The sequence below is a fragment of the Anastrepha obliqua genome, chromosome 6 (genome assembly GCF_027943255.1).
Source record: "Anastrepha obliqua isolate idAnaObli1 chromosome 6, idAnaObli1_1.0, whole genome shotgun sequence".
Taxonomy (NCBI): Eukaryota; Metazoa; Arthropoda; class Insecta; order Diptera; family Tephritidae; genus Anastrepha; species Anastrepha obliqua.
In genome coordinates, this window is record NC_072897.1 from 14,711,745 (window position 1) to 14,729,491 (window position 17,747).

General features: G+C 43.6%; 1 protein-coding gene across 1 annotated transcript; it reads right to left on the bottom strand.

Moving 5' to 3' along the window:
• Window positions 1-13,660: 13,660 nt before the first annotated feature.
• Window positions 13,661-14,326, bottom strand: LOC129250147 (uncharacterized). The gene has a single exon (XM_054889790.1). The coding sequence runs from the start codon at window positions 14,324-14,326 to the stop codon at window positions 13,661-13,663; it is 666 nt and encodes a 221-aa protein (XP_054745765.1).
• Between the last annotated feature and the right edge of the window lie 3,421 nt (window positions 14,327-17,747).

Genomic DNA, 17,747 nt, shown 5'->3' on the forward strand with positions numbered 1-17,747 from the left:
TTATGATCAGAGTCAATGCTCTAATGAAATTCATTCAAAATAATGATGAAGTATTTGGAGGAAAAGTAAAAGACTTCTGGTGGCGTATTGAGTTTCAGAATCGTGGTAGTCCTCACCTCCATATGGTAGTTTGGATTGAGAATCATCCAGCATTTGATACAGAAGAAGGAATACTTCTACTTGATCGTAGCTGCTGGTGTAAAATTCCAACAGAAGAAGAAGATCCAGAGCTCTTCGAGCTTGTGAAAAAATGTCAAATTCATCGGCATACCCAAACTTAAACTTATTAAACAAAGAATATTACCTCTTTAAGATGTCGATTCAATTTTCCACGTCAAGAATGTCATGAGACACGAATAATATCACATTCTTCAGACGATTTTCTCCGCAATGGGGGCAGAATTTCCTTACTTAAGCGTCGTAAAGAAGATGCTTGAGTAAATAATTACCACCCAGAGTTATTGAGACTGTGGACAGGTAATATGGATATTCAACCGTGCGGATCGAACGAAGCGATAGCTTACTATATTGCAAAGTATCTGTCGAAAGCAGAACCAGAGGGTGTCGATGCTGGAATTGCACAGGCAATACAACAAATCCAACGCGAAGAGACTGACCTTTCACGCAAACTCTTCAAGATATGTATGAAGATTCTTCATGAACGACAAGTATCAGCTGCCGAATGTGCATATCGGCTTTGTCATATCCCATTACGAAACAGTTCGCGACATTGTGTCTTCCTAAACACAAGAAAGTCAGAACAGCGTTACAGAGTATTGCAATTCGATAGAAGCGGACACGCAATTGGTTACTACAGCAATATCTTTGAAAGATATGAAAAACGTCCATTACAACATCCTGACTACGATTTTGCGAACATGAGCCTTATAGAGTTTGCTATGTTGTTTGAACCACACTTTCCGAAAAAGTTAAGCGATACCGAGGAAAGTGTAGACCATGATGCCTATGAGGAACAAACAAACATGCGTCGCCCACGCATCACTCTGTTGGATAAAAGCAAAATGGTTGTGAGAAATGTTCCTGCAGTTGTCAGAGTGCCATATTTTATAGCAGCTTCGGATCCAGAAAACTTTTCCTACAGCTTACTTCTTCAATATATGCCTCTTCGTTCGGAAACTGAAATACTTGAAGGCTTCGATAATGCCAAAGAAGCTTTTGTAGCTCGAGAGAGTCGTTTAAGAGAATCAAGTAGACATATGTGCCAACATCGAGAGCGGAACCAACAGCTTGAAAATGCATTCAATCAGATACATGCTTTCGAAATTTTGGAGCAGCCAGAGATTATAAATCCTGAACTTGAAGAGGAAGAGTTACCAGAGAAAGAAATGAGCAATGATCAATTCCAAAGAGCCCAAAATGCGATGAATGTTGATCAAAGACAATTAGTTGTTCTTGTCACAGAGATTATTAAGAAGCAACTCAATGGTGATATGAAACGGGAGAAAATTTTCGTAACTGGTGGAGCAGGCACCGGGAAAACATTCCTCTTTAATCTATTGAAAAACCATGTCAACCGATGTTATGGAAAACCGGTGGTAAAAGTCGGTGCTCTCACTGGAGTTGCAGCACGGTTAATCGGTGGTACAACGCTACACCGGCTGTTAAAACTACCAGTACAAAAAGATGGAGTAATTGTAAGCATGCCACTTCTTACCGGTAATTATTTGAGAGGAATGCGTCAGTTATGGCAAAATATTGAGTTTCTGTTCATAGATGAAATTTCTATGATACCCTATGAGATGCTTTGTATGATCGACTCTCGTTTGCGACAACTGAAAATCGCAGACGCTTGTTTTGGTGGCATAAACGTGATACTCTTTGGAGATCTAATGCAGTTACCACCTGTTAGAGGACATCAAGTTTTTCAACAACCAGATCATATGAAGCCAGCTACACATTTGTGGCGACAGTTCGGTCTGGTTGAACTTAAACAAAACATGCGTCAACGAGGAGACACAACATTTATAGATGTACTTTATGTACAACTCCCTACGAGTTGGTGAAATGACGTCTAGACAACTTGAAATCCTTCTGGAAAAAGTTTCAACGGATGCGACTAATGAATTTTCGATTGAGAAAGCATTAAGAATTTACCCAACGAATGATCAAGTTGCTAGACACAATGAAAAAGTTCTCCAGAGTTTTGAGAATAAAGGGACAGTTATTTATACAATAAAAGCACAAGACCAACTTATTGATGCCACTCGTAATTTAGGTAACAAGGACTTAAATTCTGTGATACCTAATGATATTAATAAAACAGGAGGTCTTCCGAAAGAACTGAAAATATTCGTAGGGGCTAAAGTGATGTTGAGGTCGAACATTGACGTGTCAAAAGGTTTAGTGAATGGCAACATGGGTTTTATCACTGAAATCATCTGGCCAAATTTTCGCAGAGACCAACTATACGCGGAAGACATCCCGTCAGTCCGTATCGACTTCGGTTCTGATGGTGTGCACATGATTAAACCGATATCGATACAGTTCCCAGCGAAATATAGCTATGGAACTGCTGAGAGACGGATGTTGCCCTTAATCCTGAGTTGGGCTTCGACCGTTCACAAGATGCAAGGTTGTACAGTTGATCATGCAGTCATTTATCTAGGCTCGCGACTGTTTGCTGCTGGACAGGCCTATGTAGCACTTAGTCGTGTAAGATCTTTAGACGGTATGCGGATCGAAGAACTTGATTGCTCTAAGCTAACTGGAAAAACTCCATGCAACAGTGAGGCTTTAAATGAAATGATTAGATTACGAAATGATTCGTAAGACATTTCAATACCACATGTCCACCATAAGACGGATTGATAAATCAAACTAAATACATAATAGTGTAAAAAACTAAAAAAGCACGTTGTTACTGCTAATCTAACTGAAAAGTAGAAAATAAAAAATAGTAAAAAAAAAAAAAAACTAAAACACACGCTTTTATTGCTAATCGAACTAAAAAGTAGAAAATAAAAAGTAGTTTAAAAAAACTAAAAAACACGCTTTTATTGCTAATCGAACTAAAAAGTAGAAAATAAATTTTAATGACAAAGGGACCTATAATGAAGTAATAGCAAATCGAACGATCAGTCATAGTCAACTACCTCAGAACAGAATTATAACGAAAATTAAGATACAAATAGAGTAATTCAAATTAGAGTTAAAAGCGTGGGATGCTTGATATAGTAAATATTACAATCATTCTATTGGCAACTACCTATGTACAGAGGGTTATGAAAGTGAAGCAAAATGCATCCTACGCTTTTAACTCTAATTTGAATTACTCTATTTGTATCTTAATTTTCGTTATAATTCTGTTCTGAGGTAGTTGACTATGACTGATCGTTCGATTTGCTATTACTTCATTATAGGTCCCTTTGTCATTAAAATTTATTTTCTACTTTTTAGTTCGATTAGCAATAAAAGCGTGTTTTTTAGTTTTTTTAAACTACTTTTTTTATAGCTTTCTTTAGCTCTTTGTGCCAACTTCGGCGGTGCGTAGCGATTGTAAATTTTGCTCGTACGTAGTTTTCTCTCTCAGCTAGCGGATTGTACTGGAAGGTATTGGGTATGGGAATAACTTTCCGCCGTCGTAAAAGAGGTTTCGCTGCTGATACTATTTTTGTGTTCGCTCTAGTAACATACTGGTGATTTGAAGGTGTATATGTGACGCTTCGATCGCAGTAGTTGAGATTCATTTGAGCGTAAATATCCTTTTTTATCTGACGTCAAAAATGTCTACGTTCGTCCCGAAAAACAGCATTTGCGGGAAGTCATACTTCATTATTACCTTTTAAAGAAAATCGCAGCTAAAACGTACGGTATATTGTTAAAGACCAATAAGGGGCACCGAAAAAATCCGAAGATACTCAACTACAACAATTATTGGATGAAGACGTGTATCAATGATATGTCTAAAGAGTTGGATGTTGACAGATCAGCATCGGTAAAGGTTTGCATGCGATGGAAATGGTCCAGAAAACAGGTAACTGGGTGTCACATCAATTGAGAGAAAAATCGAGAGAGGTTTGGTGACGTGTGATATGCTTCTTTAACGGGAGAAAGGAAACGATTTTCTGCATGACATCGTCACTGGTGATGAAAAATGGATCTATTATGATAACCCTAAGTGTCGAAAAAGTTGGAGTCTACCAGGTGAGCCAGGCCTATCGACAGCGAAAAAAAATATTCATGCTTTAAAAGTTATGATGTGAATCTGGTGGGATCAGAATGGTGTCATCTATTATGAACTCTTGAAACCATCTGAAACCGTCTCTCGCGATCGTTACCGACTGCAGCTAAAGTGTTTGAATCGAGCCCTCAAAGAAAAACGAACGGAATGGGACGGTAGACAAGAGCAACCTATTTTTATGTATGATAACGCCAAGCCACACGTTGTTAAATGGGTCCAGAAATATTTAGGGGGCTTAATTGGGAAATTTCGTCCCACCCGCCAAATTTCCTAGATATTGCACCTTCGAATTACCATCTGCTCCGATCAATGCAGTCAGCCCTTATTGGAGAGTGGTTCACTTCTTACCAGAGCTTCGCAAACGGGCTCAATGAATGGATCAAGTCAAAAGAATTCGAATTTTTCGTCAGAGAAATCCGTATGCTGCTAGCCTTCTCTCTTTTTATGGTCGTTACTATGTTAGTTTTACCTTGTTCGTTTAACACGTACACTCTTGCTCGTTCTTCTGCCAAGATGTCATACCTGCGATAACCATTGCAGCTACGTCCGAGGCAGTTTTGTATCCGTTTATCACCCTCAGTACGCAAAGTCTGTACAAGGCCTCGTATGGTCTTGTATATGCCTTTATCTCCAAGGACTTTGTCCACACTGGTGCTGCATTTAGCAGAGTGTATATGATGATGCTTGTTAGTAGCCTGCGTTTGCGTCTTCTCGACCCACCCACGTTCGGGAACATTCTGCAGAGCACACCGAGCGTTCTTGATGCATTGTGGATTATATATTGGCTACAAGTACCAGGGCTGTGCCATCCGTAAAGCCAATGATGTGTACATCTGTGGGGAATGGGAGGCGAAATACTTCATCGTACATAATATTCAATATCGTGGGGCCTAGCACTCAGCCCGGCGGCACTCCTGCTGTAACCTAATATTGTTTTACTCCATCTCCTGTGTCATATTCCAAATTTCGATTGCTCAGATAGATTCTGACCATATTGTAAATGTAGTCTTTTTAAGTGCGTTAAGAATTTGTCCCCAGTCTGCTGAGTTTAAGGCATTTTTCATATCCAAGGTCACGACTGCATAGTACTACTCCTCCCCGCCTCACCAACGCTTGCCTGCGATCGTGTCTGTAGCATTTTGACGACCTTTTAGTAGATCCTCGCTGTAGTAGATCCTCGTTTTCGGAGACCGTACTGGTACGGGGATAGTCCCGCCTCGCATTCAGTGTACGATTGTATTTTATTATTAATAGGTAGGTAGGTAAGATGGCAAGAGTACCCCAGGTACACTACACCTAGCACTTACGTGCCGTTTTGATACCATAATGTGAACCACTACCTGTGAAAGGATTTAGGGAAGAGAAAAAACCGTCTACAGCCATCCAGTGCTGTTGATGTAGCGGAGGAGAGTAAAGGGATCTAGGCTGGAGAATTTCTTCAAGTCATCCCCAAAGGGAACGCTGAGGAATCTCAAGCGCCTAGCCGCGGAAATTTGCAGAGAAAGTGTTCCATAGTTTCTTTCTCTGCAGGATCCCCACAGCTTCTGCAATGGGGGTTCTACGGAATTCCAAGCTTCTCCGTATGAGTACCGATCACCCAGTGACCAGCGAACACCGCAATGAGTTTGGAAATTGAATGGCGGGGGACTCCCATCACCTTAAACGTTCTGTTTCTATCGTATTGAGGCCATAGTTTGTCTGAAGTAGCACACGATGAGACAGACCTCCATCTGTCTTGCGCTTTTTTTTTTAATAAATTGTGTACTTTCCCTTTAACGACGGCCAAGGCTCTTGTATTAGGCAGACATCGATGTAACGATGGAGAGTGACTCGTGGGTTATCGGTGGCTAGTTTAGAGTGACGAAGGTAAATTTGAATTACTTTAAACAAACAGTTCAAAAGTGTTGCTTACCTTTACGACTGCTCCCCTGTTCAGAACCTGCGTCCATCCCAGACAACCGCAGATCGTCGAGCAGTTTCTTAGTGTCGTCCACCAATTTCTCCAAGTCATCATCCAGGGCAACAGAGGCGGGGAAGACCTTCACTTTGGCCAACCTGAGGCCAAACTGCTGTTTTCCGAGTGCCTCCAACGATTCGTTATTAATCAGCAGTGATACGGCGGAACTATGCTGCTGAGGTTCTCCTACTTTGATGACAGATCAGTCATCTATAGGAACCTCAGGATTCAGTAGCTTGAGACACTGGACAATTTCCGAATTGTTCAGCTCCATTTTCGGCAACCAAATTCTAGCGTTTGGTCGTCCAAGGATATTTCTGAGGCAGGGATGAGCTTTAACGAAAGCGCTTCCCAGGCGATGCTAACCGTAGTAAGGCTCTTCTCCTTCGAGTACTGATTGCCACATCTTATAACCCTACAGTATCGACAGATTTCATCCGAGTCGAAGAGAGGTGCTGGCCCTTTTTTGTCTATGAGGTGTCTGACGACCATACTGGAAAGCTGTCCCTCAATAGCATCCCAAAGGGGCAACAGTGCCTACAACACCACTTTTGTTTTTTGCGTCCCCGAGGGCAACTTGGAGATGATCTCTGGCCACCTCAATGTAGGCCGCCCTCGCGGCCGCGGCTGCCACACTGGCTGAAGGGCGCTCAGCCCCCTGGGCTGAGGAGTATTTGCTCTTTTTGGCCTCGCGTCCACCCACATCCTGTTAGCGGTTACGTTTAGCCGAGCTCCGTACCGATTTAGGCTGTTGTTGTGGTTGTTGTTGCGGCTGGTTAAGTTTTGCTGCGGTCGCGGCCTCGTACTCACTGATCGCGGCCTCGCACTTCACACGGTCCTCGACGTCGCGCTCGTGCGCTTTACCGGCTTGTTCATTCTTGGCACTCTTTGCTTGAATGAATTTCGCCCTCAGGTATCGCGCTTTTAGCAGGGCACCGGACGACTTCTTATTTTTCTTCTTGGTGACCTTCGCAGTGGTCACCGGGGCGTCATTGCCAGGGGTCACCTTGGCGGCCTTACCAGAGGCCCCAAAGGAAACTTTTCCAGAGGCCGCCTTGATTACCTCACCAGAGGTCGTCTTGGTAGCCGACTGAAGTAGGCTTGGTCTGAGAATCGGGGTACTGAGTTTTGCACCTCTCGTACATGGCTCGACAATCGTTTCCTGGCTGGAGGCCAATAGATCGTCCTCGGAGAGCGTGCCCAGCACACTCTCCGTTAACTCTTTAAATCCTTCTTTTTCTTCGATAATTTTGATTGCATTCGCTATTTGGTCCCACGAGTAGGCACGGAAGGGCTGGTCCATCACGGCAGAGCCGACATGCCGTGGTAAGGCACTTAATACAACCGGCCTTGCCTGGGCATCGGAGGGGACCGTTAAAGACTGGTTATTAAGACACTTCCATCCATGCAGCTCTCGGCACGAGTACCTCGACACCTTAGCTTAAAGTGCTGACAAGGTTATACCGCCTTGTCACCGGTCGACAGAGCCTCGTTAGCGAAAACAGGGAGTAACAAGTCGAGGACATCAGGTCCTGGACAGTGGGTGGAGGTTGCCATTTGGAGAGGAGTGGCTATATTGTTCGCATCACTTTCCCATCTAACCCCCCATCTTCTATCAATAAGCCGTTCCAAAAGTTTGCCAATCGTGTCAAAAGTGGCTTCCCTAGCCTCGGGAGCAGCACAAGTATTTGCCTCTCCAGAGATTCAGGAACACACTTTGCACAAAATACAACTGCATCACTCTAGGAAATAACTCTTGATTTTCTAGGGTGGCTGTGTTTAGTGCTATGTTCGGAATATCATTCGGGCGCAAGCTTTACGATCTTAAATCAATTTTACTGCTTGCGCAACTTCTTCAGCTGTTATATCTTCCATGTGATTTCTAGATGCTTGCATGTATGACATATTGTCTGTTTTGCGGAGAGAAAACAGAGTCCGATCTATTTTATTTAGCAAATTTTCCTTCTGATGGCATTTTACTTGCGGTGCTTATTAGATGAGGCTGTTTTACTTCGCCGGATCTCCGTTTTTAGCTGCTTTCTAAGATTCTTAAAATTTGCCAGCCTAATTAAGTGCTCCGCAATATTCCTAAGCCTTTGGTGGATACCTCCCTCTCTAAAGCTCTTCGCCCTTTACTTTCCGAGCCATCGACACTTCAGAGTCTATTCCCATGTTTTACAGTAGCCTGTTTTCTGCCTTTGTTGCTGATTCCTCTTCTTATTCGCGCTCTATAACCTCATCTAAAACAAATTTGAATAGAGGGTTGTCGGTCTCCATGCTTAGTCCAGCGATTTACTAGAGGAAATGTAATTGTTGTCTCGTTTTTCTAATGGTAGCGCTTGATGATCGCTGTGGGTATGTATAGTGCTCGCCAACTTTTCATTTCACCATTGAGTAAGTAACACGATAGAGTTCTTCTTTTTCTTAATAGGCGCGATAACCGCTTACGCCATTTTGGCCGAGTTTAACAAAGCGCGACAGTCATTTCTTTCTCGTGCTAACCGGCGCCAATTGAACACACCAAGTGAAGCCAAGTCCTTCTCCACCTGATCTTTCCAACTGAAAGGAGACCTTCCTCTTCCTCTGATACCACCAGCTGGTACCGCATCGAATACTTTCAAAGCCGGAACGTTTGTATCCATTCGGATGACATGACCCAGCCAGCGCAGCCGCTGGATCTTTATTCGCTGCGCTATGTCTATGTCGTCGTAAAGCTCATACAGCTCATCGTTCCATCGTCTGCGATATTCGCCGTTGCCAACGTGCAAAGGTCCAAAAATCTTACGCAGAATCTTTCTCTCGAACACTCCAAGCGTCGCTTTATCGGATGTTGTCATCGTCCAAGCTTCTGCGCCATACGTTAGGACGGGCATGATGAGAGCCTTGCAGAGTGTTAGTTTTGTTCGTCCAGAGAGGACTTTACTGCTCAGTTGCCTACTCAGTCCAAAGTAGCACTTAATGGCAAGAGAGATTCTATGTTGGATTTCAAGGCTGACATTGTTATCTGTGTTAATGCTGGTTCCTAGATAAACGAAGTATAACTGTCAACCTCGAAATTATAACTGTCAACAGTGACGTGGGTGCCGATACGCGAGTGCGCCGACTGTTTGTTTGATAACAGGAGGTACTTCGTTTTGTCTTCGTTCACCACCAGACCCATTCGCTTTGCCTCTTTATCCAGTTTGAAAAAGGCAGAGCTAACAGCGGGGTCATCTTGCATAGCCGTATTAGATTTGTGGGGATACCAAATTCAGACATCGCGGCATACAGGTAACTCCTTTCCGTACTGTCGAATGCAGCTTTGAAATCGACGAAAAGATGGTGTGTGTCGATTCTCCTTTCATGGGTCTTTCCTCAGATTTGGCGTATTGTGAATATTTGGTCGATGGTAGACTTTCCAGGTCTAAAGCCACACTGATAGGGTCCAATCAGTTGGCTGATGGTGGGCTTCTCTATTTTACACAATATGCTCGCCAGAACCTTATAGGCGATGTTTAGAAGACTAATCCTGCGATAATTGGCACAAATTGCAGGATCACTCTTCTTATGGATTGGGCAGAGCACACTTAAGTTCCAATTGGCAGGCATGCTTAATCCGACCAAATTTTGCATAAGAGCTGATGCATGCACCTTACCAGCTCCTCGCCGCCATGTTTGAATAGCTCCGCTGACAGTCCGTCGGCGCGCGCTGCTTTGTTGTTCCTTATCCGCGTTATCGCTATTCTCACTCGTCATGGTCGGGTAGCGGAACGTTAATTCCATCGTCGACGATTGGGGTGTCGGGATTTTCACATTCTCTGTGACATGCGCAGCTGTCACTGTTTATCAGGTTCGTGAAGTGTTCCCTCCATAATTTAAAATTGCTCTGTACGTTAGTCAGCAGATTGGCGTCTTTATTCTTACAGGAAAATGCCCCTGTCTTAAAACCTTCTGTAAGTCGCCGAACTTTCTGGTAGAATTTTCGGGCGTTGTTCCTGTTGGCCAGCATCTCAAGCTCCTCGCACTCACGTATTTCGGCCTCTCGTTTCTTCTTTCGGATAGTACGTCTCTCTTCCTTTTTTAACTCTCTGTAGCACATGGCTTGCGTTGCGTCCGATCACAGCGTGACTCTATAGGCGGCATCCTTTCTTTCTGCGGCAGCATGACATTCCTCATCGTAGCAACTGGGCTCGCCGGCATCCGATTTCTTCTTCGGCGGCGGTACGTAGGGAACGAGAAATGTTGCTCCATTGCCCGTGCATGCCGGCTTGTTGGGCAGTGCTCTCTGAGAGCAGGAGTGAGAGTCGAGTGGCGAATCTTCTGGATGTCTGTTGTGATTGCAGCTTTTCGATGTCGAACATTCTTTGCGTAGGTAGATGTACGTTTTTTGCTGCATAGAAGCGTGTGCGCAGTTTAGCTGCAACAAGGTAATGATCCGAGTCGAGGTTGGGACCTCGGATCGTACGTACATCTAATACACCAGAAGCGTGTCTTCGTTCAGGGGACAGCTAGGTAGTTTGGTGGATATTTTTATGCTGGAATCTGGTGCTGCAGACTACCATGTTCCGGGCCCCGGCGAAGTCGATCAGCCTCTGTCCGTTACCGGATGTTTCGTTGTGCAAGCTGAATATTCCGACTGTGGGCCCACCATGGCGTTGAAGTCGCCAAGCACGATTTTTATGTCGTGTCGCGCTCATGTCGGGGCAGCGCTCGTAGAAACGTTCAAAGCGCTCATAGGAGGAATCTTTGGTCGCATCATTCTTCTCTTCCGTTGAGGCGTGGGCGCAAATTAGCGAGATGTTAAAAAAACGGGCTTCGATGCGGATTATTGCGAGACGCTCGTCTCTCTCCCACAACAAATCCGACACCCAATTTGCGCTCCTTTACATGGCAGCTGTAGTGGACGTCCCAAGGTCCTATGGTTTTCTTGCCTTACCCCGTCCATCGTATCTCTTGGATGGAAGTGATGCCAGCCTTTACTCGTACGAGGACATCAGCCAGCCGTGCAGATGCACCTTCTCCCATTAAAGGACATTCCAGGTGCATGCCCTCAAATCGTATGCCTTATTTCGTTTGCAGTGGTCGTCATCAGTAAAGGTAGTTCTCATCCGAGGTTTTGTTGCTGTTTTCATTGCGGGTGCCTATTAGGTGGCGGGTCCCAAACCCAGCGCACAACCAGCTATCCTGGAATGCTTCGTCTTCTCACGTTAGCTCACTCCCGGGTGTTCGGAAGCTACCCAGAGGATACGTGGACTAATCCCGGACGTTGTGAGCTGCTTGAACCATATGCAGAAGAATCGGCCAGGCCACTCTCAAGTGAATGGCGATCAGTAACTTTCCCCACTTGCGTGGACTTCTACACATGGAAACAACACCCAGTAACTTTCCCCACTTGCGTGGAACCATCCCATGACAAGATAAGATAGAGTTACAATCACTAAATGTTTGACAAACGGCCGGTAGGGTGAAAAGAAGAAGAAGGGGAACCGTTAATAGAAGTTCGGGACGCGAGAAATGATGTCTTAGCCCGTATACACAAAAGAAATCGACACAGCCAAATGCGATCTCGATTTGTCTTTAGCAAAGCACTGAGCAAGTCTACGGTAAGCGTACATAAATATGTGAATATATGTATATCTACATGTATGCATGCTTGTAAGTACAAATGTAACATGTAAGCATAAATTTTGTTTTTTAGAATCTTTGATGCTTTGGCAATATTTCGAATTTAGTGAATGAACTACTATTTTGCAGGTATATTTTATTCATTTTAATTTACGTTTTATTGCATATCAAGCAAGTATTTTATAGTAGGGGTTTTCCAATAAGAGGTGTTTTTCAATGTTATGATCAATGCTTTCGTTGCTTGTGTCGCACGTAGCGAGTTAGAGACTTGGAAGATAGTTAAAGACTTGCTTGCTATATTTTTTTTTTTTTTTTAATTATAGGGTAGTTCTTAACACTATGTTAATACAGGACGGACTGCCAACATATTTGACAGTCGTATTTATACTTATACCCCATCTTACTGATTTAGGTACACGACTTGTATATTAGTTTCTTTGTTTGTCTCTTGTTATTCTTAAAATACATATCGCACCCTAAATACAAAAGGGTCACAACTCAAAATGTAGCTTCTGCACAAATATGAACGAGACGGTATCAATAAAACGGTCCGCGGATGACATATGGCAAAAATAAATTTTTTGTTTTTTGGTAGGACTGTTATAAGCTTACATGGCAAATTTCAGCGTGATATGTCACATAGTTTGTTTTCTGTGCTACTGTAAACAAGTCAAGCTCGAGTGTGGGAAATTTTGAGTTGTGACCCTTTTGTATTTAGAGTGCGATATGCTTAACTTTTGCTTATCTTTTGTTTTTCGTAAAATATGTTTATCTTTTGTTATTCTTAAAATACTTATGTTTATCTTTGGTATTCTTAAAATATGTTTGGATTTGTTCAGCGCTGCGTGATTATACTTAGAATTTACTTAACTATTTTTATTTATTATTTGTGAATGAAATCATTCCTTAACTAGCGCCGTCTTGTTGAAAATAAACGTTTTCCAGATCAGTACCATCCAATTCCGGCCATTAAAAATCGTTAATCATCTCTCGCTAGCGTAATACATTACTCGTAACTGTTGCTCCAGCTTCATTTTCTAAAAAGTAATGTCCAATGACTCCGCCGGACCATAAGCCGCTCCAAACAGTCACACGTTGGGGATAGAGAGGCTTCTCAAGAATAACTTTTGTATTTTCTGAGCCCCAGATCCGACAATTTCGCTTGTTGACGGAGCCACTAAGGAGGAAATGGGCCTCAGCATGCAATATCATTTTTCTATGAAATTCCGGATAATTTTGATGAATTTCAACAACCCAATCAGCAAAGACGAGACGTTTTTGATGATCGGCCGGCTTGATTTCTTGTGTTAACTGTACTTTATAAGCCTTAAAACCCAAACCTTTATGCAAAATACGGTGCAATGACGTTTGTGGAATGCCCAATTCCAAAGAACGACGAGGAATGGACAAACCTTGGTTTCCTCACCACATTTGGCTACAACAGCAATATTTTCGCTTGTTCTTGAGCGACGTGCACGGGTTTTATTCTTCTAACTTGTCCAAAGAGCTCGAATTTTTTCTCCAATTTCTGTATTGCGGTCCGACAATTTTAATAATTTGAATGCGTTGTTTAAATAGAAAATAAGAAACAAACACCAACTTAAAAATTATCGCATTTTGATGTATAAAATAGCACTAAATTTATGGCGGAGAGCAAACGGTTGGCAACACTGCACAAATTTACAAAAGAGACGTCACTCGCTCTCTGATGGGCGCAATCTTGTTTCTATCATTCGTGAGCAGCAGCAGCATCAGCATTAGTTGAAGAAGCAGTGAGAATAGGCGCAGTTTATATGTTGATATCAGCAGCGGCAGCAGCAACATAACTGAGCGAAGCAGTGGGTGCAGAAGTCGGCGTAAATACACTGTGGCTGATGATCCTCTTAATGGTTTTGCCGCTATCGTACTTCACGCGACCTAGTAGCAATGTCTGCGACTCGAATTTTGCCGTCAGCTCCGGGAATGGTTGCGGTTACTCGACCCAGCACCCAATGCTGCGGTGGTACGTTGTCTTCGTGGACGACGTCGAGTTGGCCTGGTTCGACGTTGGACTGCGGGTGCACCCATTTTTTGCGCTTCTGAAGCTCCAGAAGGAAGCTCTTCGACCACGCGCGCCAAAATTGTTGCTTGAGAGAGCAAGCAAGCTGGCATCTCTCTAAGCAGCGGCTGAAGTTCACGGGTACCTTCTCCGGTGGCAAAGCTCGCAAGGGGCAACCGATTAGAAGATGCGCCGGCGTTAGCGCCTCGCCGTCGTTGGGGTCGTCGCTGAGTGGTGCGAGCGGTCGGAAGTTCAGTACCGCTTCTACTTCGACGAGAAGCGTTGCGGTTTCTTCGGCGGTTAACAGCGCGTTGCCTACGGCGCGCACCAGCAGATGTTTGGCCGACTTCACTGCTGCTTTCCACAGGCCGCCGAAGCGGGCTGCCCTTGGAGGTATGAAGGCGAAGATGAATCCTTCGTCGGCAGCGTATTGGAGAATCTCCTCTTTCTGTGCCAGAAAGGTTTCCCGGAGCTCCCTCAGCTTCCTCTGTGTTCCCACAAAGTTCGTCGCGTTGTCGCAGTACATTTTGGCTGGCATCCCTCGGCGCCCAATGAACCTTTTGAGAGCGGAAATAAATTTATCAGCAGTTAAATCAGTTACAAGCTCTAGATGAACTGCCTTTGAAGCGAAACACACGAAAATGGCAATATACATTTTCACAGGAGGGCGACCGCGAATTTTTAAGGTTATGTGGATAGGCCCGCAGTAATCTACCCCACATATTGTGAAGGGCTGCTGGGCGCGTAATCGATCGGCGGGTAGATTGCCCATGATCTGACCTTGCAATTTTGGCTTATAACGAAAACAGTGAATGCATTCACGTACAGTTCGACTACAGGCTTCTCGAGCATTTCCCAGCCATATTTTTTCTCGCAGAAGCGCTACCAATGCCTTTGGACCGGCATGGTGCTTACGAAAATGTAGGAATCGGATGTATGCCTTCACAAAGTGCAAGTCTTTGCGTAATAGCAAAGGGAACTTAGCATCATAGGGGATTGGCGCGGTTAATAAACGGCCACCTACTCGAATCAATTTAAACGATAATGATGATTCCGAGTGTTCATGCAGAAATGGAGTTAATTTCTGCAAACTTGAGGGAAGTACGTTATTTTTCGATACTTCATTAATTTCATCGATAAATTCAAAATGTTGAATTATTTCGACAATTTTAAAGAAGCTCAATTGTAATTCCTTTGCCGTGGGTATTATTTCAGATTCTGCTTTTCGCTCTCGTATTTTTCGAAGCCATCTGAGTATATAAGCGAAAATCCGAAGCACTTTTCTGTGAGATCAGAACCTGTAAATTATTTCGAGAAGTGGCTTTGTTGTGGCATTGATTGCGGTTAACGTAATTGCGTTCTTTTTCTTCTCGAGTGCTTCTTGTTCTGGAGAGAGACTGAAGTTGACATTTTTTGGCCATGTAGCAGGGTCTTCTAGGAGAAACTGTAGACCACTTAACCATATTGAATTACCCAATTCGTTCACGTTACAACCCCGAGACACTTGGCCCGCTGGATTTTGTTTTGTGGGCACATGACGCCACGACACATTCTGAGTCCACTCTTGGATCTCGGGCACTTTATTTGCGACGAAAGTTTGCAACGATGATGGACCGTTTTAATCCAATACAGAACTATTTCGGAGTCTGTCCAGAAAATTGTTTGTTCTATTGGTCGACTCAACATTGGTGAAATTCTTGACCATAATTTGGCAAGAAGATGGCTGCCGAGAGCTCTAAACGCGGAAGAGATTTAGTCTTCAGCGGAGCTACTCTAGACTTTGAAGTAAGCAGCGTGCATTTCGTACCACTAGCGGATTGGCTACGTATATGTACGCAGCAGCCATACGCTCTTATTGAAGCGTCGGAAAAGCCATGAATTTGGCAGTTGGCACTCGACTCTGTATTTACATACCGAGGAATGCTAATAGGTGGAAGCTGCAAAAAACTCATCCCAGTCTAGCTTTTGAATCCAAAGCTCTTGTAAGATTTTAGCTTTGGTGACTAGCGGGGCTAACAAACCAAGAAGGTCAAAGAGGCGAGCGGAAACTGATAAAATATTACGTTTAGTTGCTCGCAGCTCGCTGACATTATTTTCCAGAATGAAGCGAAAAATGTCATCTTTCGGCTTCCAGTGGATTCCCAGCGTTTTGGAAGAGTCGGTATCGCTGAGCTGCAATAATTTTTGGAGACTCTCACTATCCGATGAGCTTGTATGATTGGAAAACCACTTTGCTAATTTCAGGCCTGCCGATTCTAAAATTGTATTTACTTCCTGTTGTATCTTCGTGAGGCTATCTATACTGTCGGATCCTGTTAAAAGGTCGTCGACGTAAAAGTCATACCGAATGACCGAGCGGATATTTGGCTTTATTTTTGTCGCTTAGCATTTGCAGACAAGGTGTGGCGAGAAATGGTGCAGGCGCTGTGCCGTACGTTACGGCGTTTGGTCGAAATATTTGCAAATGCTCCGATGGATACTGTCTCCACCCTATGAGCTGGAAGCTCCTGTCGTCTTCGTGCACCAATATTTGACGACACATCTTCGTGATGTCGGCAGTCATGGCATATTTGTGCAGTCGGAAGCGAAGGAGGGTCGAAAAAAGCTCCTCTTGAACGATCGGTCGACCATCAAGATTTTATTCAACGCAACTTGTGTTGATGTGCGACTCGAAGCATCAAAAACTACGCGCAATTTGGTTGTTGTGCTCTGCGGTCTTAACACACACTGGTGTGGAATGAAATACTGCGGCTCATTCGGGAGTCGATTATTTGTTGGACTCATATGCCCCAATTCGAGATACTTTTGCATGAAGTCCAGGCACATTTTACGAAATACTGCATCTTTCAGCGTCCTTCTCTCCAGCGCCTGAAATCGCCGAGCTGCGGTTTCATACGAATGACCGAGTAATTTACGGTCGGTTTTGAAAGGCAGTCTGACTTGAAGCCTTCCACATAGTAAAACCCGTGTGGTTTTCGAAAAAACTCCTCATATTTTGCCTGCTCTGGAGTCAGTCGTGTGGAATTTACAATACTTGTGCAGGTATTTCTTCCAATTCTCAGAATTTTCGGATTTTAGTATCAATGCTAGCAACGCTTTCTTCAAATTGACATAATGTGCTACTTACTTGGGCACTGGAGCTATTATTTGTGGCATACTTCCCTGAAATTATCCAGCCTAACACAGTTTTTTGCAGCGTTGGCTGCCTTTGGCTGGTTCTGATCTGACCCACCGATAACAGATCAAAGAATATTTCAGCTCCTAAAAGTATGTCTATTTTCTGACATTTGCAGAAACTTGAGTCAGCTAGTTCAATATTTTCTGGAATTTTCCAGCCATTTGTGTGTACAGTCCGATCTGGATGATTGACTGATATCGAACGCATTACCCAAAATTCCGCCGAAAACTCAAAATTGTTGATCCTCGATTTTATATATGTTTTTAGTTTGCCATGGACCTTTTTATTTAAATTGCCAATTCCAATTATATTTAGAGCGAATTTTTCTTTTCGGATTCGCAATTTCTGCATAAGCTCTTCGCTCATAAAGTTGACTTGAGAACCGGAGTCAAGTAGAGCTCGCGCTTGCACGTAAACACCGGCCTTTACATTAACTAAAGCTGTAGCTAACATGACTCGGTCAGGCAGACTGCTAATATGCATGGCCTGTGACGTCGAAGGTTGCGGGTCGGTCTCAAAGGAGACCGGATATTGATGCAGCATGGTGTGATGTTATCTGTTGCATACACCACAGCGATCTGCTTTGCACTTTGAGACCGTATGTCCCTTGCGCAAGCAATTTATGCACAGGGAAATAGATTTTGCAAAGGCAAATCTTTTAAGTGCAGTAAGCGCTTGGAATTTTGGGCAAGCTATTAAATAATGGTCCTTAGAACCACAGTGAAGGCAAGTCGGCAGTTTAGAATTTGTCGCGATATATGTTTCTTTT

Coding starts and splice junctions, on each gene's coding strand:
- LOC129250147 (XM_054889790.1), bottom strand. CDS start 14,326: ATGTACTGCGACAACGCGACGAACTTTGTGGGAACACAGAGGAAGCTG.